Source organism: Schistocerca serialis, chromosome 3, assembly GCF_023864345.2.
Source record: "Schistocerca serialis cubense isolate TAMUIC-IGC-003099 chromosome 3, iqSchSeri2.2, whole genome shotgun sequence".
NCBI lineage: Eukaryota > Metazoa > Arthropoda > Insecta > Orthoptera > Acrididae > Schistocerca > Schistocerca serialis.
Window position 1 is genome coordinate 247,891,193 of NC_064640.1, and position 21,923 is coordinate 247,913,115.

A 21,923-nucleotide genomic window follows, 5' to 3' on the forward strand; every position below is an offset into this window, starting at 1 on the left:
AACACAGTTTATACTCCAAAATTCGACGTCAGTAACATGGGGCTGTCATTCGGCAGATTACCCTCATTTTCACTGTTACGATTACTGACGTTTCGAGTCTGTCATGTTATCCTCTTAGATGCAAGTCTGATCTATTGCATGTGAACCACCGGAGGCCTCTGTCAGCAGGCCTCATGTTTTAGATTCTATGATCTCTGATCGGGTGCGCAGCAGTTACAAAAATGAGTTGGTAAATAGTAATTGTTACAGCAGCTGCAGGAAGATGGGAGACCGGCTGCGCAGTGGCCAGAAGCGTGTACCGTTACCGCGGGTCGGACTCCGTTGCTGGCAGCCAAAAACCTCGGCGCGCTGGTGTGGGCTGGCACGCAGGCACGCTGCTGGACCGTTGGAATTGGCAAGCGATAACTGAGGCTGGAAGCCGAGAGTCCGAGGTTCTCTTGCGACACGTCGATAACACGAGAGCGATGAGGGCCTCGCAGTCCCTCTATCAATCCGTGTACGACACAACTGCTCCGAGGCGCATTGTCATGTCTACTTCTCAAAAATTCCACCTCGTTGACTGCTCGGTCAACGCGGCGGATTGCCAAGCTAAGGGGCCTGGGTTCGATTCCCGACCGGGTCGGAGATTTTCTCCGCTTGGCCTTGGCTATTGTGTCGTCCTTACTTTCGTATTGTCATAATTAACATTCCACTGTTGAGCTGACTGAATGGGCACCTCCCGAAAGCCATTAATAATAATAATAATAATAATAATAAAAAAAACACATCTAAAAATTGTTACTTCTAGGAACTGACAGAGTGGAGTATAGTAACACAAGGAAGTTAATCAAAATTGGTTCAAATGGCTCTGAGCACTACGGGACTCAACTTCTGAGGTCATTAGTCCCCTAGAACTTAGAACTAGTTAAACCTAACTAACATAAGGACATCAGACACATCCATGCCCGAGGCAGGATTCGAACCTGCGACCGCAGCGGCCTCGCGGTTCCAGACTGCAGCGCCTAGAACCGCACGGCCACTTCGGCCGGCGGAAGTTAATCACTATAGAACCAAGTTACCTACGACATTGCTGTATGGTGTGGCAGGTGGCAGTTGACGCTAAATAACGAAAAGTGTGAGGTGATCCACATGAGTTCCAAAAGAAATCCGTTCGAATTCGATTACTCGATAAATAGCAGAATTCTCAAGGCTGTCAATTCAACTAAGTACCTGGGTGTTAAAATTACGAACAACTTCAATTGGAAAGACCACATAGATAATATTGTGGGGAAGGCGAGCCAAAGGTTGCGTTTCATTGGCAGGACACTTAGAAGATGCAACAAGTCCACTAAAGAGACAGCTTACTCTACACTCGTTCGTCCTCTGTTAGAATATTGCTTATTGCTGCGCGGTGTGGGATCCTTACCAGGTGGGATTGACGGAGGACATCGAAAGGGTGTAAAAAAGAGCAGCTCGTTTTGTATTATCACGTAATAGGGGAGAGAGTGTGGCAGATATGATACGCGAGTTGGGATGGAAGTCATTAAAGCAAAGACGTTTTTCGTCGCGGAGAGATCTATTTACGAAATTTCAGTCACCAACTTTCTCTTCCGAATGCGAAAATATTTTGTTGAGCCCAACCTAGATAGGTAGGAATGATCATCAAAATAAAATAAGAGAAATCAGAGCTCGAACAGAAAGGTTTAGGTGTTCGTTTTTCCCGCGCGTAGTTCGGGAGTGGAATGGTAGAGAGATAATATGATTGTGGTTCGATGAACCCTCTGCCAAGCACTTAAATGTGAATTGCAGGGTAGTCATGTAGATGTAGATTTAGACATCTTGCAAATGTCTTTAGGCTTTTTCTGGTACGATAAAGTCTGTGGCGCGAGACTCATGAGCGGACTATTGGCATGACTGCAATTGAAGAGTCCGCCGCAGTAATAGGAGGGGAAGGGTGGGAGACCCTGGCCTTGGCCACCTTTTAACCCCGGGAAACATCCCCCGTAATCATTTTTATGGCACACTAAGTGGACCTGGAGCCGCCCTGGAGGAAAAATTGCCGCCCCCACGTAGGGTTGAGCACGGTGCCTTCGAGGTCAGAGTCAAGTCCTGTACCCGCTAGGCTACCATTGCCCCTTTCTTTCTACCGACGGAACATTTAAAGTACTAAACATGAATTTCTCACAAAGAATTCTATTCCGTATTCTTGACATAAAACCTAATTGATACACCAGGGAAAAATCAGATGTAATTACTACAAACGATACGAGTGGTCTAAGGCGCTGCAATCATGGACTGTGCGGCTGGTCCCGGCGGAGGTTCGAGTCCTCCCTCGGGCATGGGTGTGTGTGTTTGTCCTTAGGATAATTTAGGTTAAGTAGTGTGTAAGCTTAAGTTCAAATGGTTCAAATGGCTCTGAGCACTATGGGACTCAACATTTGAGGTCATCAGTCCCCTAGAACTTAGAACTACTTAAACCTAATTAACCTAAGGACATCACACACATCCATGCCCGAGGCAGGATTCGAACCTGCGACCGTAGCGGTCGCACGGCTCCAGACTGAAGCGCCTAGAAGCGCTCGGCCACCCCGGCCGGCCGTAAGCTTAGGGTATGATGACCTTAGCAGTTAAGCCCCATAAGTTTTCACACACATTTGAACTTTTTTTTTGACACACGATAAGAGCTGTTGTTGTGGTAAAATTATTTGTTGATGTTTGGGCCAGCAGTGGATCAGTGACAGCAATTAACAGCAGGCACTTTTTTTTACGAGCGAGGTGGCGCAGAGGTAAACCAGTTGACTCGTATTCTGGACAGCGGTTCAAATCTCGGTCCTGCTATCCAGATTCAGTTTTTTGGTGACTTCCCTAAATCGCTTAAGGCAAATACCGGAATGATTCCTTCGAAATGCACACAGCTGATTTTATTCCTCAATCCGAGCATATGCTCCGTATGTAATGATCTCGTCCACGAGGGGACGCTAAAACCAGAAAATTCCCCTTTATATTTTCTGTTCGAGTGAAGTTGTGTGTGGGCTGTATTATCTGAAAGCCTTTGATACGTAAATGGTGTGTTGCTATCATTGTTTCTAGATCTCTCTCCATGCGATTTCCATATTTCTGGATCCCTGGAGAAAGAAATTCGTGGCCATCGATCTGTTTCGGAAGAAAAGGCAAGCCTGGATTCAGTCAGTGTTGCATAGGCAGCCGCAGTCTTTTATTCCTTGGAGGCACTGACCGTCTTGTCTCGCAGTGGGATAAATGCATTAACAGTTATTGCGATTATTTTTGAAATAATAATAAGCAGTTTTCAAACTTTTTTCCCATCCGTCTCGTTTTAATTTGAATTCCTCGTTATACTTTAGTCGGAGCATCCTCTTGATGACAGGTTATGTGGGGACAGCGAAGACGACTGCCTCGACTAACACGTGGGTCAGGCGGAATAACTAATGTGATCATTAGTCCATAGTGGGTAGAGTGCATAATTGAACACGATATCGGAAGTAGGGTCAATGACCAAACGTAGCGAAGCATACAGCTGTTCAAAGAGGTAGCTGCTACTTTATCAGAAACTGTATTCCCACACCCCTAAATAAAAAGCTTTGACTAATGGTGCAGCGAACTCCTGCAGTAAAGATAGTTCGATTAAGAAAAAGGAGAATACATATAGATTTAGTGTCGCTAGAAGCAAAGACAATGAGAGTTTTCTATATGCTGTTATCATAGTAGTTCGCAAAATTATGGACTGCTTGATGACCCTCACCGTTCCAAATATGATGGTTCAGTTGCAGAGATGGGAAACAGTGATCTGCTACAACAATGGTTGAAAGAATGGATATGGAAAAGCAGGTATTAAATCATACAGATTTACTTACCAAGATTAGACAAAACCGCAGCGTTCAACGATGGCTGACGTTCGCTGCGAGCCTGAAAATGATAAGAGATCCATTAGCTCCTTTTCAGTGTTAATTACCATAAAATACTAGCTACACTAACATTTAATTAGCTCAGTCGTTTTTATCATGTCTCATACGAACACAAAACATCTTCTGAACGCTTGTGCTCTTACATTTGGGCCGCGCGGGGTAGCCGCGTGGTATAGGGCGTCCTGTCACGGTTCGCACGGCTCCTCCCGTCAGAGGTTCGAGTCCTCCCTCGGGCATGGGTGTATGTGTTGTCCGTAGCGTAAGTTAGTTAAAGTTAGATAAAGTTGTGTGTAAGCTTAGCGACCGATGACAGCAGTTACCACAAATTTCCAATTTTTTTTTTTTTTTTTACGTTTGGTGAATTAAAGAACTGAACAATCAAGTTAAATAAACGAATAATGGCACGAAATCGGAGGTGCACATAGAAAATTACTGAGGAACACAAAATTCAGTATGTGTAGAAGGTGGCGTGTTTGCTCAAGAACAATTCCTGATGACAACGAAACTCTTTTCTTCTTGATGCGTTGGTAATTTTCGCTAAACAAAACTTGTTTCCCGAACCGATGTTCCAATACATTTTTTATTCGAGTTTGCTGGTCCTCCAGTTGAGCCATCCAAGTACTTCTCTCAGATCTCTTTTCTTCAAAGTTTGAACTTGTCACCAACGTCATTCCATTTCTTCCGAAATTTCTAGAGGCTCTTCCAACGCGCAATGACACCAGTATCCCCAGGAGAATACATAACGGAATGTTTGACTTGACACGAAATGTGTCTTGGCTGAATATTCACTGTGTTGATTAATCGTGATCAATCAAAACAGGCAGCGTATACTCATTCTCCTTATTTTTAGTTGATACTTCTACGTCATGTCGATGTCGATCTCCTGGGCATTTGAGACCGTCAAACTTCTATTCTCATTGTTACATTCCAAACTTCCTTCTTCGGATCTGTAATCTTACTTATTATCATGAGGAAAGCCGATACTTCATCTTATTAACGAGTTGCTGAACATTTGGCGACAGTTTGGCAGCTCCCAAATGTAAAAACCAACTTACCTTAATCTCCGAAGACATGCAGATGGTGTCCATTTGTTGTAATGAAGTATGTAATTGATTTTACGGAGTTTAACTGTTGATACGTGTCTGTTTCGTCTCAAGTCACGTAAGAATAAACTTTCAAGTAATGCGTCCGTAGCTTATAAGAAAACATTGTATGCGTGCACGCACGCACGTATGTGTGCCTGTGTATGCGGGAACCTATGATATTATTAAGCTTCTCAAAATGGATGTGATTTAACATATAATCGAATATTTGCAACTCATTTCCGGAAACACAGAGAATAATATCTGTCTAAACATAAATCTGAAACTACATATGGAAATTAGTTGTCTACAAAAACCAGTTTATTTTCTTGTGTAGTATCTGCGAGAACGTTATGAGTAAGTGCATTCTATTGCGCAAGTACGCCTTTGCAAGAAGAGTACAATATTTTACAATAGGATACGTGTTCAGCTATCAATAAACTTTCTGTCGGTAGTGCTAATATTTTCGAATTTGTTACCTTAATATTGCCGGCCGAAGTGGCCGCGCGGTTCTGGCGCTGCAGTTTGGAACCGCGAGACCGCTACGGTCGCAGGTTCGAATCCTGCCTCGGGCATGGATGTGTGTGATGTCCTTAGGTTAGTTAGGTTTAACTAGTTCTAAGTTCTAGGGGACTAATGACCTCAGCAGTTGAGTCCCATAGTGCTCAGAGCCATTTGAAGAGCCATTTGAACCTTAATATTATATTCTGGGATAAAATGAAAAATTTTGCTGTGTAAGTGAGTTAGGAAAGTGTTGCCAGTGATATATCACAGTTTAATTCAGGAGCATTTTCAGCTAAATCTGCGAGAGAATTTCTGGTTGGAGGTCGGTGTAAGTAGAACAAAGAAATTAAGTACTAAAGAGCAAGTGCAGAGTAAGCACGTTGCTCTGATTTTGGTTAATATAAGACCTGCACTTGGAAAGGTATACCTCTATTAGTTTTCCATTACAAAGCGCAAATCCGTAGTCTTTAAAATGCATTGTTTTATATATTTTACACTGATATAAAATCACACAGTTAAGTACGCTGTTACAGTAGTTTCACGTACAGCACATCACTGGTCGGACATAGCGACCCTTATAGCACTTTCTTCAAAATTTTTGGTCCACACACACACACACACACACACACACACACACACAGACACACACACACACACACACAACTGCGGCAGCTGGTTTGAATGAAAACATGAGGTAACGCTGGTGGTGATCGTAAAAGTCATCGATGAGTTTTGTACCTTGTATTTCCATTCACACATAACAAAATAGAGGATCCAGCAATCTATTAGTGACGTGGAGTATATGATATCTGGTGCCACCAGCCAATCTAAATTTCTGCTCTTATCATACTTGCTATGGCATATTTTTTAGATACTCTTACGGGCATGGTGACTGCTACACACCTATTTATCAACAACAAGAAATTCATTACACTGCATTCGAATAAGGAAACGTAAATGAAAGGAGAAGTGCAGCAATAGCCTTTCCTCTACAAAATAGACAGAGAACACAAAATAGAGACTTAAATAATACAGGGTCGAGAAAGTCTTGCTGTGGTGCATACAGTAATGCATGCATGTAGTTTCTTGAGACCTATGCTATCATTATTCGTGCAATAACAAATGTTGGTTGTCAGTATGTGAACCAGTGGCTGTCAGAGGTGTAGATGTCGTCTTAAAACATACCAAAGCCGTGGTGTCGGTGGCAGGTCTAGGGACCTTGAAGTCTAAGGGTAATGTCCACACATCCGTAGCGTGTGCGCTGCCGAAGACTGTATATTCACGTTGGTTTCCTCGTTTTAGTGCTCCATTGGAACTACTGACGGCCTTGGGAGAGCCAGTCCTGTCAAAAATCTACCATCTGGTGAGCAAGATGTATGAAACAGGCAAAATAACCTCAGACTTCAAGAAGAATATAATAATTCCAATCCCAAAGAAAGCAGGTGTTGACAGATGTGAAAATTACCGAACAATCAGTTTAATAAGCCACAGCTGCAAAATACTAACACGAATTCTTTACAGACGAATGGAAAAACTAGTAGAAGCCGACCTCGGGTAAGATCAGTTTGGATTCCGTAGAAACACTGGAACACGTGAGGCAATACTGACCTTACGACTTATCTTAGAAGAAAGATTAAGGAAAGGCAAACCTACCATTCTAGCATTTGTAGACTTAGAGAAAGCTTTTGACAATGTTGACTGGAATACTCTCTTTCAAATTCTAAAGGTGGCAGGGGTAAAATACAGGGAGCGAAAGGCTACTTACAATTTGTACAGAAACAAGATGGCAGTTATAAGAGTCGAGGGACATGAAAGGGAAGCAGTGGTTGGGAAGGGAGTAAGACAGGGTTGTAGCCTCTCCCCGATGTTATTCAATCTGTATATTGAGCAAGCAGTAAAGGAAACAAAAGAAAAATTCGGAGTAGGTATTAAAATCCATGGAGAAGAAATAAAAACTTTGAGGTTCGCCGATGACATTGTAATTCTGTCAGAGACAGCAAAGGACTTGGAAGAACAGTTGAACGGAATGGACAGTGTCTTAAAAGGAGGATATAAGATGAACATCAACAAAAGCAAAACGAGGATAATGGAATGTAGTCGAATTAAATCGGGGGATGCTGAGGGAATTAGATTAGGAAATGAGACGCTTAAAGTAGTAAATGAGTTTTGCTATTTGGGGAGCAAAATAACTTATGATGGTCGAAGTAGAGAGGATATAAAATGTAGACTGGCAATGGCAAGGAAAGCGTTTCTGAAGAAGAGAAATTTGTTAACATCGAGTATAGATTTAAGTGTCAGGAAGTCATTTCTGAAAGTATTTGTATGGAGTGTAGCCATGTATGGAAGTGAAACATGGACGATAAATAGTTTGGATAAGAAGAGAATAGAAGCTTTCGAAATGTGGTGCTACAGAAGAATGCTGAAGATTAGATGGATAGATCACATGACTAATGAGGAAGTATTGAATAGGATTGGGAAGAAGAGAAGTTTGTAGCACAACTTGACAAGAAGAAGGGATCGGTTGGTAGGACATGTTCTGAGGCATCAACGGATCACTAATTTAGTATTGGAGGCAGCGTGGAGGGTAAAAATCGTAGAGGGAGACCAAGAGATGAATACACTAAGCAGATTCAGAAGGATGTAGGTTGCAGTAGGTACTGGGAGATGAAGAAGCTTGCACAGGATAGACTAGCATGGAGAGCTGCATCAAACCAGTCTCAGGACTGAAGACCACAACAACAACAATGGGCAGTGGCCAGTTTCCGTCGAGCTACTAAGAAGGGGGCTGTCTTCTTTTCGTACGAGTACGATAGATCGTCGAAAATCATAACTGAAGGCCTCGAAAGCACAATTAGTGGTATACTGGGTACACACTGACACCGCGGTTCGAGGCACGACAGTACAGGTAGCCTGTAACTGTTTTCTCAGCGGTATCGTGGAAGTATGCATTCAGTCCTGAGTAAAAATACACAGTCCGGTCACATTAATGTGACCACCGACTCGTCAACGTGCATTAACCACTCAGAGACGAAAGGTGGCAACACTAGCAGTGGATCGTATATAAAGCGTGTTGGGGAGACGCGAAAAAAAAAAAAAGCAGTCGTTATCGTAATGCAGAAACAGAGCGATTTATCTGACGTTCAAAAGGGCATTATCAGTAGATTTGGGGCCAAAAGTGGAACCATTTCAGAAATGGCTAAGTCTGTAAACTGTTCGTGTGCCTCCGTGGTTGAAGCATACTGTGCATGGTAAAATGCCGCTATCCTAATCCGGTACCGAGGTAAGTATGATGCACCATGGACCATAGATGACAGAGGCTAACTACGACTGTAAAGACGTGTACGGCGAACAGACGTGCATTGTTGAGCAACTGACCGCACAGATGAACCGAGGGGCTACCAACAATGTCTCCTCAACCACCGTTCAGCGAACGTTGTTGCGTATGAACCTCCGCAACAGATCCTAGTTCATGCACACGTGCTGGCAGCTGTTTGTTGGCGACGAAGGCTGGAATTTGCTCGCCAATACCAAACCTGGATGTCCACTAAGAGGCGTTAGGTGGCCTTTTCAGATGAATCACGTTTTATGTTCCATTGGACAAATTACAAGAAACAGCCACCAACGTGAATTTTCCATCTACCGAAAACCAACATCCACAAGCAGTGTTATACATAGTTCAGCCACAAGCAGTGTTATCCATAGTTCAGCCAATCACCCGATAGTGCATAAATATGCCAGTCTCATACGCAAGCTCCACAGGATTAACAGCTCTTAAAGTAGAAAACTATACACAGTAACTAAATCTAATCAAACAAACTGATGTTGAAAACAACTACAAAACAGACATCATAGACAAGCTCAACATCAAAGTAAAAATGAAACATAAAAATAGTGGCCATCCACTCAAGAGCACAACGGAAGGATCCGAAAACCCAGACGCAGACCACACCACACCAAGAAAAAGAAACAGATGGCACACACTAACATACAATAATAAAATATCATATAGAATTGGAAACATATTGAAAAAGCAAGGGATCCCAATGACATTCAGAACAAACAACGCAGTTCTAGAAAGGCTAAGACCAGACAACATAACCTCAGACAAATTCAGCAGTTCTGGAATATATAAACTCACATGTAACTCCTGTCAGGCCCAATACATAGGACAGACAAGCAGGAATTCCCGAACGTGGTACACAGAGCACATGAGAGCTCTAAAGAGTGACAGCACGCATTCCACTTTCGCAGAACACCTAATGAACAAAAACCACAACCCCACTAAAATCGAAATTGGTCCACACACTCTGAAACACAGCAATAGTTTATACCGATAACTAACAACAGAAGAAAGTTATTACATACAAAAGACTATAGTGGGAGGAAAAAGGTAATAAACGAAAACACGACACTTTGCAACAACACAAACTTTACCGCTCTGAGAGTACTGACCCCGGACACAGAACAGAAAGCACACACACGCAAAAGAACCGCTCCCCCATCACACATAGAAACATAAATAAGGAAGTCGCCAGAACCTCCGCTACAATTTTCATAACCTTCTCGCAACATGCCATACATTTCTCGCGACACACGAGAAATACAAGATGGCGTAGTGTTTTGGATTATGAACGACGTGCGAAAATCATGTGAATTCGGTGTATAAAATTAGCTGAAAGCCGTCCAACGAACGTGAGTACACGACCATCCACAACACTACCACAATCCCAATTGTATAACGCTGACACGTAAGTTCACGTTTATGTGTTTTTTTACTAACAGCCGCTCACACAGTTGCAGATAACATGATGTATGCCGAGGAAAACGGGAACAGGAAAACACAGAAAATATTCCGCGAACAGCGACAATAATCTTAAAAACCATGCTATAACGTATAATAAATAAGCTAGTATGAAAGCACTCATATAAAAGCATATTTAAAAACAAACAGTACAAATTTAATAACGTTTTACAGTGTTTTATAACCATGCTATTGTCTGCATGTTTTAGATTTAAAGAATCCACTGATGATGGCGATATTTGTCGTTGAAACAAATTTGGGGAATAAATTAATAACAAAAAGTGGTGGTGGTAAGTTGCTATAGGACCAAACTGTTGAGGTAATCGGTCCCTAGGCTTACACACTACTTAAACTAACTTACGCTAATGACAACACACACACCCATGCCCAAGGGAGGACTCGAATCTCCGACGGGGGAAGCCGTGCAAACAGTGGCATGGCGCCCCAGACCGCGCGGTTACGCCGCGCTGCTATCAAAAAGTGTTTTGCATCAAGGCGGACTCACAGTTTCCAAACTGTGGTCTTTATATGCAAACATGGACCACACGTAATAGTTCCAAGATAAAAAGATTATTGACAGTTGGTGTGTACGGTGTGAAACGTCTGAAATCAAACTCCCTGCAACAGTCGTTGGATAGGTCCAGGTAAAAGGAGCGTTATGGTCTGGGGAATTTTTCGTGGCATTCCCTGGATGATCTCGTTATTCTGGAGGACATAGTGGATCAACACAAGTATGCATCTATCTCTGGGAACCATGTCCACCCCTACATGCAGTTTGTTTTTCCTCACCACCATGGCATCTACCAGCAGGGCAATGCAACGTGTCACACAACTTTTACCGTATACCCCTGGCCCACCAAACTTCAAGATTAAAACCCAGTCGAGGATATATGGGATCACGTCGATCGGGCTGTTCGTGCCATGGGTCCACAACCGAGAGACATAGCGCAGCTGGCCACTGTACTGGAGTCGTCATGGCTCCCCTCCATGTCGGTACCTCCCACAACCTCATTGAGCGTCTTCCTGCACGTCTGGCAGCGGTCCATCCTCCAAAAGACTCTTTTTTCGGGCTTTTCACAGGTGGTCATATTAATGTGACTGGACAGTCTATTTAAAAGTAGAGAATTTGTGAAAAGGTGGATAGGAATACATTTAAATCGAAGTAGGTCTAATATATCTTGTGTATTGGGGAAAGGTAGGTCGGGAAATTAGTCCCAAGAGTAAATTGATTTAAGATTTTTTTTTTTTTTTTTGATGTGGTAACGGTGTCTGTCGAAACTACATCGACATTCTAAAAATACAATTGTACTCTACAAGCCACCTTAGGAAGCGCGCCGGAGAGTGCTCCACTAGGACTGTGATTACTAGCAGCACGTTTCTTGTCATGCCATACTGCGGAGGAGCATACTGCGTTGTGATCGATAGAGTGCGTTGTCGCTTAGGCAAGTGCAGTCTCTGGTCCAATATTCCACGGCAGAGTAACGTTGCCTCGTTATATGCGCTGGTTATCTGCAGTGTCAGTCGCCGTTTTACTTGTTCATTCGTCTCCCATTTGGATCTACGGTAATGAACACCTGAATGAGACACATACGAGTAGTTGTATGTGACAAATAATTTTGTCCTGATAGCGATGGTGTCTCGTCTTGGCGTAGATTCTACAAGATGGGAACATTCTGATTCATCTCCATTCAACAGCCATCCGCAACTCTGAGTCGTGCGAGCAGAATGAAAAAGGAGCAGATATAACTCTCGACTGTGTCTGAAGTGTGCACAAAATGATAGTGTTCAGGTGGCTGTATAGGCCGGTTAAATAGCCCTTCGGCCCAAGGAGTGTTCAGCGTCCCACACGTTACAATACTGGAGTGGTATGGAAGGAAGGATTAGGGTTTATCAACCCATCAACGACGAGGCCATTAGAAACGGAAAACAAGCTAGGAAGGGGGAAGGATAGGAAGGAAAACCAGCCGCACGCTTTCCAAAGGAACCATTCCGGAGTTTGCCTTACGCAATTTAGGGAAAGTACGGAAAACCTAAAGCTGGATGGCCTGAAGGAGATATGAATCGCCGTCCTCCCGAATGTGAGTCCGGTGTGTTACTACAGCACCAACTCGATCGGTTATTCTGGACCGGTGTAATGGCGTAATGTCCTGCTGAACTTTCAGCTGTCCAGTGCAGTGCATTAACTAATACGCCCCTGTTTCGAATACCTCCAAGGAAGATAGCAGAATTGCAAGCTCCGTTTTAACCTAAACAAACCTTCAGGATAATGTTATGTGACAATCGGCATAACTCTTCCCGTTGACAATAGAGTCCAGTCAACTTAGACGATTATTGCAATTGTCTGGGAATTAATGAACAAAGGCGACATTGTTTTAATTTTTCGAGCGTTTATCTTCTAATGCTAGGCTCTGCGGCTAGAAGAGGTAATTGTGAGGGACGCTGGGCTTCTGGTATGGCTTCTTACATGCTGTTGAGCACTGAAATACTGAATGATTTGTTGCCCCATGGTATGGACATGGTCCAGTCACATTAGTGTGACCACCGACTATGTTCGACGTCCACGCGCAATAAACGCTCACAGACGGCAGGTGGCACCAAAAGCAGTGGAGGATACATAAAGCGTCTCGGAGGACGCGGAAAACAGTGCAATCGCTGTCGTAATGCGGAAACGGAGCGATTTATCTCACGTTCAAAAGAACATGATCATTGGCTTTCGGGGCAAAAGTGGAAGCATTTCCGAAACGGCTGAGACTGTAAACTGTTCGCGTGCCGCCGGAGTTAAAGTATACCGTGGATGGCAAAATGGCGCTATCCAAAACCACCGCTGAGGCAAATGTGGTGCACCACATGGGTGAACGACATCTACGGAGATGTGTACGGTCGAATAGAAGTCCAGTGTTGAGGAACTGACCGCCCAGATGAACCAAGGGGCTACCAACAGTGTCTCCTTAACGACCATTCAACGAACGTTGCCACGTATGGGCCTCCACAGCAAATGCCTCGTTCATGCACCCATATTGACTGTAGTTCATTGGGGCAACAGGTGGCCTTTTCAGATGAAACGCGTTTTACGTACCATCACACAGATGGCGGTTGGCATGTACGGTATGAAACATTTGAAAGGAAATAACCTGGAACAATCGTCTGAATGGCCCAGGCCGGAGGAGGAAGCGTTATGATACGGGGAATGTTTTGGTGGCATTCCCTGGGTGCTCTTGTCATTCTGGAAGACACAATGGATCAGCACAAGTATGGATCTATCCTTGACGACCGTGTCCACTCCTACATGCAGTTTGTTTTTCCTCAGCACGATTGAAACTACCAGCAGAACAATGTAACGAGTCACATAGTTTCCAATGTATATGCGTCGTTCAAAGAGCACCAGGAAGAATTTACCGCGTACTTCCCGTGGACATCAAACTCCCCAGTTGAGTATCTGTGGGATCACCTACATGGGGCTGTTTGCCCAACGGATCCTCAGCCGAGAAACCTAGTGCAGCTTGCGACGACAGTGGAGTCGACGTGGCTCCATATCCCTGTCGGTACCACCCAGAACTTCACTGACTGTCTCCCAGCACGTCTCGCAGCAGTCCGCACTGCAAAAGGGGGTCAAATTAATGTGACTGGACAGTGACTCTGTGCAGTTCGTGAGAGCGAATAATGATAGATTTTCTAGAAATCGAGATATTCACAATAACTCGTGACACTATAGCTTACGCGAAGAGCCAGTTTCCGGAACCGTACTGCTGCTACGGTCGCAGGTTCGAATCCTGCCTCGGGCATGGATGTGTGTGTTGTCCTTAGGTTAGTTAGGTTTAATTAGTTCTAAGTCTAGGGGACTGATGACCTCAAATGTTAAGTCCCATAACGCTTAGAGCCATTTGAACGATTTGAAGAGCCACTTCCTGCAAGATTTTGGAGACGGACTATTGCTCGCAGCTAGTGATGATTAATGTGCTGATATCTTGAGTCTTACTGCGTTTGATTGCCGCTTTGAATACTACTACCAAAAAAAATCCATTTGTATGGCAGAAGACGGAATGACAAATTATCAAATGGTTCAAATGGCTCTGAGCACTATGAGACTTAACATCTGAGGTCATCAGTCCTCTAGAACTTAGAACTACTGAAACCTAACTAATCTAATGCCCGAGGCAGGATTCGAACCTGCGACCGTAGTGGTCGCGCGGTTCCAGACTGAAGCGGCTAGAACCGCTCGGCCACAGCGGCCGGCCTATATTTTTATATTTAATAACATCGAGAAGAAAGGAAGAGGCACGGGGGAAATCTAGAGGTCACTAGGTACAACTACACACGCAACCTGTTTCGAGGTAGGGGGGCAAACTTCCTTATTACTGACAATGCCCATTATCACACAATGACTCTCATTTTTGAGATACCGGAGAATGGAGATATGGTTCAAATGAGACAGCGTACATATTCGCAGGGTTTCTTGGGCGAGATAATGCGTTCTGGAAGGCTCCCATCGAAGATTTTGGAGTTTGCAAATTACATTAAGGTAGCCAACGGGTAATATACTTACAGAACTTCTGAACATAAAGATGGATGGCAGCCCTCTCAGACACAGCATCGCTGTTGGTGATGGACGTACTTCTGCTGACTGCTGGTATGCATCGAATAATGATAATCCCTGCCACCGCACGAAATTTTTACAAGTGTAGCTGCCCGTTTTTTGTTGTTCTGTCTGTGTTCTAGGTTGGGAGATCTTAACGGTGGGCGGTAAATAAAGTCGCTATACCTATTGGATGTCTACATGACTTTTCATGATACCACAGCCTAGTTAACGAGAACTGATACACAATATGATTGTTCCTTCGCAATTATCGAGCAGTGTAAGCAAATCATCATCAGCCATGTTTCATCCATTCTTCAAGACTTCTCTATAGACTATGATCTTCTGATTTGTGCATCTGAGTAATGTCCTACCTATTTTATGACGTCGTTTACTCACATTATAAGAGGCCAACGTTTAGGTTGTTTCATATTACGAGGACTTAATCGAAGATTCACGTTAATCCGTCTTCTGTAATTTTGTCACGCTCTGTGTCCTGCCCATCTTTACTTTTAATTCATAACAATCATTATTACATATGGCCTTCTTTCTCTTCTCTACCCGTGTAACTATTCTTTAATTTTTTATGCAATTTCTAAAATGCTTCCTTGCATTGCCCGTCTGTCACCTCTTCGATTTTTATGCGATTTGTAAGTTTAATTTTAATACCTCACAGCTGTACATTATTAAAGGCAATAAACAATGGTTAGAGAAGTTCCCTTTGAATTAAATTGTAAATTTACTTGTAAATAAGACATTATATATGCCAACGGAAATCTAGACTATTTTCGTCCTCTGGTTTATTTTTTCATTGTTGGGTCATTCGTCATTTTGAATTGGAGAATCAATGCATACAGTTTTTAACATTCCGTAGATCGCTCATGGCATGTAAAGTGAAACGCTCATGGTAGTAAGAAAACACAAATTTTAATTTGCACTCACAGTTCTCACGTTCAATAAACGTTTGCTGATTACCGTGTTACTGTTCAGTGTCACTCGGGAAACAAGAAAAAAAAATGGTTCAAATGGTTCTGAGCACTATGGGACTTAACATCTGTGGTCATCAGTCCCCGTAGAACTTAGAACTACTTAATCCTAACTAACCTAAGGATATCACACACATCCATGCCCGCGGTAGGATTCGAACCTGCGACCGTAGCAGTCGCGCGGTTCCGGACTGCACGCCTAGAACCGCTAGACCACCGCGGCCGCCTGGGAAACAAGACCTACAAATAACCCGGAATGAAATGACTGCGGTCTTGTGCGCCGAACTATTCTTATGATTCCAGAAGCGATTTTGGGAAAGCATAAAAAATGTTAAAAGTGTGGGTGGTGTACTTGGATTCGAATTACGGCGTTCTGCCGTTAAAACTAGTGCTTTACAACTGTCTTGCCTTACATCTGTAGTAGAATGGACTGACTTTTCTTAAAGTCAGACTGTCGTTTTTTCGATCTCGTACGAAGTTAATCACAAATAACAGAAAGTATCCTCATACAAGAGGGGACAATTACATCGGTCGTTTCTTTCTGACTTTGACCTTCATTCGATGCAAACATTAATACTAGACAGTCGTCTTGTGGATGTTACAGTTCTTAATACGAGACAGTGAACGTAAGTATCTAATGGATGAAGGGGTTGATTCTGCAGCTAATCATTTAGTGACTCCGAATTTCAATCTGAGCAGTCATAAATTCAGTGCACTCAGAGTTAATATGAAAAGAAGTTTCAGTTTGGTTTTTAGTGCTCTTAATAGTAAGAGTAAGAGTTCATAAATGCCTAAGAGCGATAGAAGAAACTACTCTGTGATCATAGTTACCATACATCACGAAAAGTTTCCTCTGTCTGCGTCGAAAATATATTATAAGTAAATTTATTTGTTATGTATGCCATAACAAAACCGCAGTGTTTAAATTTCGTGTGAAATCAGCTAGCGGTATAGCAAACTCAGCATGGCAAGCAAGCTGCGAAGGTAACAAGCTGTGGAAAGTGCTTTGAATAACAACGTGATGATAAGCAAAGAGCTTAGCGGAAGATACCGAGCGGGAAATTACTGGATGGCACGGTGATCTGTCACATGCTGCAGAATTGTACGGCCTGGAAGATACTGTGCTAGAATCGGAGAGAGTAAACAGGCATCTGTCGATACCTGCTTTTGTTCTGAAGCTAGCACCTAGGGGTGGCAGCAGAACCGCTGCGCTCGCAAACAAAGCGGACCGCGAGCCCCACGAGAACAATCCGGGCGCGCCAATCAGGAAACTGTTGCCAAATCTGCGGCCCAGAACAAGAGTCTGCCATGCAAAGCACTTCGCGTGAGGTTACTGTTTCGCGCTTCAGTGCCTCCCAACATGTCAAACCGAGGAGGTCACATTTTTAGTATCTTCTGAGATATTTTGTTGACCTAAGACACAAACCGTTCGAATGTACATGCGACACTGCGGGAGTATTAAATATTTAAACTAGAAATGATGTGAACTTAATACGACATGGTTACACATAGGCCATAACGTTTTGATACGCACAGGACTTTCGTTAAAAGGTTGGAACGACAATTGTGGGTAACAAATTCGACGAAATTTCCTGCAGATGTTAGTCATGAAAAAGAAAAAACAAATCGACAGTATGTTGTGAGAATACCTAAAGATAAGTTTTCTCTGAAGCTTGAGAAACCTAAATGTAGGACGCCGGACAGGATTCGAACTGCCGTCCTACAGATGCGTGCTTTCTGCAATAAAATATTCTGCAAAGAGTAATTTATGAAATCTGTTTCATGCCAAAGTAATTACTGGTTTTCTTAGTGTCAGTTAGATACTGGAAACTGTATAAAAGGCGTTGTTTTGTATGAATAAAAATCAGTTCATTTGTGACGTATTTACGCTGAAAGCATGCCTAGCCCTAGCATCCTAGACCCTATTTTGGCCTTTATTCACATCGCTTGTCAACGACACTTGCGCGTCTGGGCGTTGCCATATTTAAGGGTGCAAAGAAACGTTCTCGGTGGAGCAGGGTCGGAAAGACTTGTTTTTTCACAACAAAACTGCACTTATTTATCGACGCATCCCTCCTGCTGACCAATTCACTTTGTCCAGTTTGTCCGCCGCGATTAGACTAAATCACTGAAGCGCAATTTCGGAAGGTTTGCAATACACACATATACGCCTAGCATTACCTTTTCATAAGACTTAACATTTTCCGAACACACATTCCGCCGGCCGCGGTGGTCTAGCGGTTCTAGGCGCTCAGTCCGGAACCGCGCGACTGCTACGGTCGCAGGTTCGAATCCCGCCTCGGGCATGGATGTGTGAGATGTCCTTAGGTTAGTTAGGTTTAAGTAGTTCTAAGTTCTAGGGGACTGATGACCACAGATGTTAAGTCCCATAGTGCTCAGAGCCATTTGCACCATTTGAACACACATTCCTTCTGATGTCAAAATAGGTGGAGGCCAGAGGAAGCCAAATGTGATGGTTAGTGTGGATATATATATATATATATATATATATATATATATATATATATATATATATATATATATATACTCCTGGAAATGGAAAAAAGAACACATTGACACCGGTGTGTCAGACCCACCATACTTGCTCCGGACACTGCGAGAGGGCTGTACAAGCAATGATCACACGCACGGCACAGCGGACACACCAGGAACCGCGGTGTTGGCCGTCGAATGGCGCTAGCTGCGCAGCATTTGTGCACCGCCGCCGTCAGTGTCAGCCAGTTTGCCGTGGCATACGGAGCTCCATCGCAGTCTTTAACACTGGTAGCATGCCGCGACAGCGTGGACGTGAACCGTATGTGCAGTTGACGGACTTTGAGCGAGGGCGTATAGTGGGCATGCGGGAGGCCGGGTGGACGTACCGCCGAATTGCTCAACACGTGGGGCGTGAGGTCTCCACAGTACATCGATGTTGTCGCCAGTGGTCGGCGGAAGGTGCACGTGCCTGTCGACCTGGGACCGGACCGCAGCGACGCACGGATGCACGCCAAGACCGTAGGATCCTACGCAGTGCCGTAGGGGACCGCGCCGCCACTTCCAAGCAAATTAGGGGCACTGTTGCTCCTGGGGTATCGGCGAGGACCATTCGCAACCGTCTCCATGAAGCTGGGCTACGGTCCCGCACACTGTTAGGCCGTCTTCCGCTCACGCCCCAACATCGTGCAGCCCGCCTCCAGTGGTGTCGCGACAGGCGTGAATGGAGGGACGAATGGAGACGTGTCGTCTTCAGCGATGAGAGTCGCTTCTGCCTTGGTGCCAATGATGGTCGTATGCGTGTTTGGCGCCGTGCAGGTGAGCGCCACAATCAGGACTGCATACGACCGAGGCACACAGGGCCAACACCCGGCATCATGGTGTGGGGAGCGATCTCCTACACTGGCCGTACACCACTGGTGATCGTCGAGGGGACACTGAATAGTGCACGGTACATCCAAACCGTCATCGAACCCATCGTTCGACCATTCCTAGACCGGCAAGGGAACTTGCTGTTCCAACAGGACAATGCACGTCCGCATGTATCCCGTGCCACCCAACATGCTCTAGAAGGTGTAAGTCAACTACCCTGGCCAGCAAGATCTCCGGATCTGCCCCCCATTGAGCATGTTTGGGACTGCATGAAGCGTCGTCTCACGCGGTCTGCACGTCCAGCACGAACGCTGGTCCAACTGAGGCGCCAGGTGGAAATGGCATGGCAAGCCGTTCCACAGGACTACATCCAGCATCTCTACGATCGTCTCCATGGGAGAATAGCAGCCTGCATTGCTGCGAAAGGTGGATATACACTGTACTAGTGCCGACATTGTGCATGCTCTGTTGCCTGTGTCTATGTGCCTGTGGTTCTGTCAGTGTGATCATGTGATGTATCTGACCCCAGGAATGTGTCAATAAAGTTTCCCCTTCCTGGGACAATGAATTCACGGTGTTCTTATTTCAATTTCTAGGAGTGTATATATGGTGTCTGTTCTTTCAGACATGTCCGGACGAACAGATACCATCTTCATGCAGCTCGTTAGAATGAAATTACAATGAAACGAATACCCTTAGCTGCATACAAGCGTTGATACAAGTCAACGGGGAGAGTTGAAAATGTGTGCCCCGACCGGGACTCGAACCCAGATTTCCTGTTTATGTGGCAGACGTTCTATCCATCTGAGTCACCGAGGACACAGAGGATAGTGCGACTGCAGGGACCTATCGCTGCCACGCCTCCCGTGAGACCCACATTCGCAACTTATTGTCCTGCACTGTATTCATAGTGCCACTGCCCATCATACTCATCACTCGCGGCTTTACTCCTTACACCACCTCAAGTGTCGCGTAGCTGAGCTAAACAAAGAGAGAAAGGCTGCCATTTTATGAATTAACACGGACTGGTGCGTGGGGTCTCCTACCCCTGGTGTTCCTATTTTCTTCCTACGAGAAGATGCCTTTCCCTCTGTCCGCGACTGTAGACGCACATTGTTGTCACAGTATCGTTTCGATCATGTAACCTCATAAAAGAAACGACCACCATCGAACAGACATCAGTCGCTAATTTGGTTTATGTGGCAATGTGCGCTTGGTTCAAAGAGGTACAGCCCACAGAGCTCGCTCATGTTCAGCGATGGACTTCTTGCTACTGCTTCGTTACGGTATTGTAGTATCTCTAAAGGTAGGTGAGCAGGTGCTGAAGCAAATATTCTGTTTGACCGAAGACTTCCGACGGAGTGTTGGGGCGACATCCGTCGGTGGAGGAAGCAAGCAAGAAGTGTGGAGATGTTATGTAGTTTACTTATCCCTCCAGTCAGTACTTTTGCTGCTCCCGAGTTTCAGTTGGTACGATCAGCTGTGTAAATAAAAAATTCAAGGATAGATTTTCTGAGGCTGATTAATAATATTACTGGAGTTGTTAGTCGTCGTGCCTTCAGACAGCTGTACTTTGTTCGTTTACCAATAAGTTTGTGCCAGCGAGATTATATACTTAATTACGACACGCGCTCTCTATTTAATGTGTAATTTTGGAGCGACAAATAAATCTAGCTCATTCATAAACATCAGTATATGCGTATCTTTAATTGTGGTCAACATTCCCACTGGTTGAACCCTTGTGTAAATAAAAGCATGCTCTGCCGTTGCTCATTGGCTGCGTTCTTCAAGCGTCTGCTGTCGTAGCACAACTAGAAGTAGGCCTTTCTTGTTATTCTAGGGGAATGAAACTCTATCATGTGCTAACACATCGAACGCCTTAAGTTGCTTCGCTATTTACTGTGCATATAGCTCTTGAATCAAATCTCACTGGACAGTCGTTTTCGCCGAGCCTCCCAATCGTGTCCGTGCGCAGCTTTGGCAGTTCCGCCAGGGATCGGGGTGACCACGGTACGACTCTGGACAATAATTTAAGACAACGTGCATTTTATATTCTTAAATATGAAACCCTCACATTCGATGCTGTACGCCCTCTGGCTATACTAGATAGACTTACAGCCATTAATGTGGATATCTAAAACTGTTAAAACTACAACGTCGACTTCCCCTAGCGTAATTTTTGAGGACTTCACGGCCCTGTCAGGCAAATGCTAAATAGCTTCCTACTTCCGCCTCACGTATAAAATGTGAATCTTCCTTCTCTTCCTGTGTGTTCTTTTTATTCTTGTACACCTTATCTTTATGGAGTAGGCTTCCATCCTGTTTTGTCTTCACTGCAGCCATCCGTTTTTCGGTCGACCTAAATCTTTCTTTCCTACTTGTTTATAAATGACTACTTATTTAACCATTCCGTCTTCCTCCATTCTGTTGATACGTTGCATCCATTTTTTACATCCTTGCTCCATTTCTTCATTCATGCGGAGTATATAGAGTTCTTATCTTATAACAGTGTTGTCCATGTGATCTCTGACTGTACGTCCCTTTTGTACATATGGATCATATGGAAAGTAATTAACACAAAAGGCAGACCGTCCGCGTGTGCGAGATAGCCACACTATAATCAACTAACATCCGCAGGCCAACGCGGCAGAGCAACGCTGATGTGGCTCCCGTGGGGGCTCCAAGGGCGCTTGCGTAATCGTATCTAGT

At 44.3% G+C, this 21,923-nt stretch overlaps 1 protein-coding gene across 1 annotated transcript in view; it reads right to left on the reverse strand.

The window, feature by feature from the left end:
* LOC126470777 (uncharacterized) overlaps positions 1 to 21,923 on the reverse strand; it is a 510,779-nt gene that overhangs the window by 190,798 nt on the left and 298,058 nt on the right. The window contains exon 4 of the mRNA XM_050098785.1: positions 3,852 to 3,903. Coding sequence (XP_049954742.1) covers positions 3,852 to 3,903 — 52 coding nt within the window. The remainder of the gene's footprint in view (positions 1 to 3,851; positions 3,904 to 21,923) is intronic.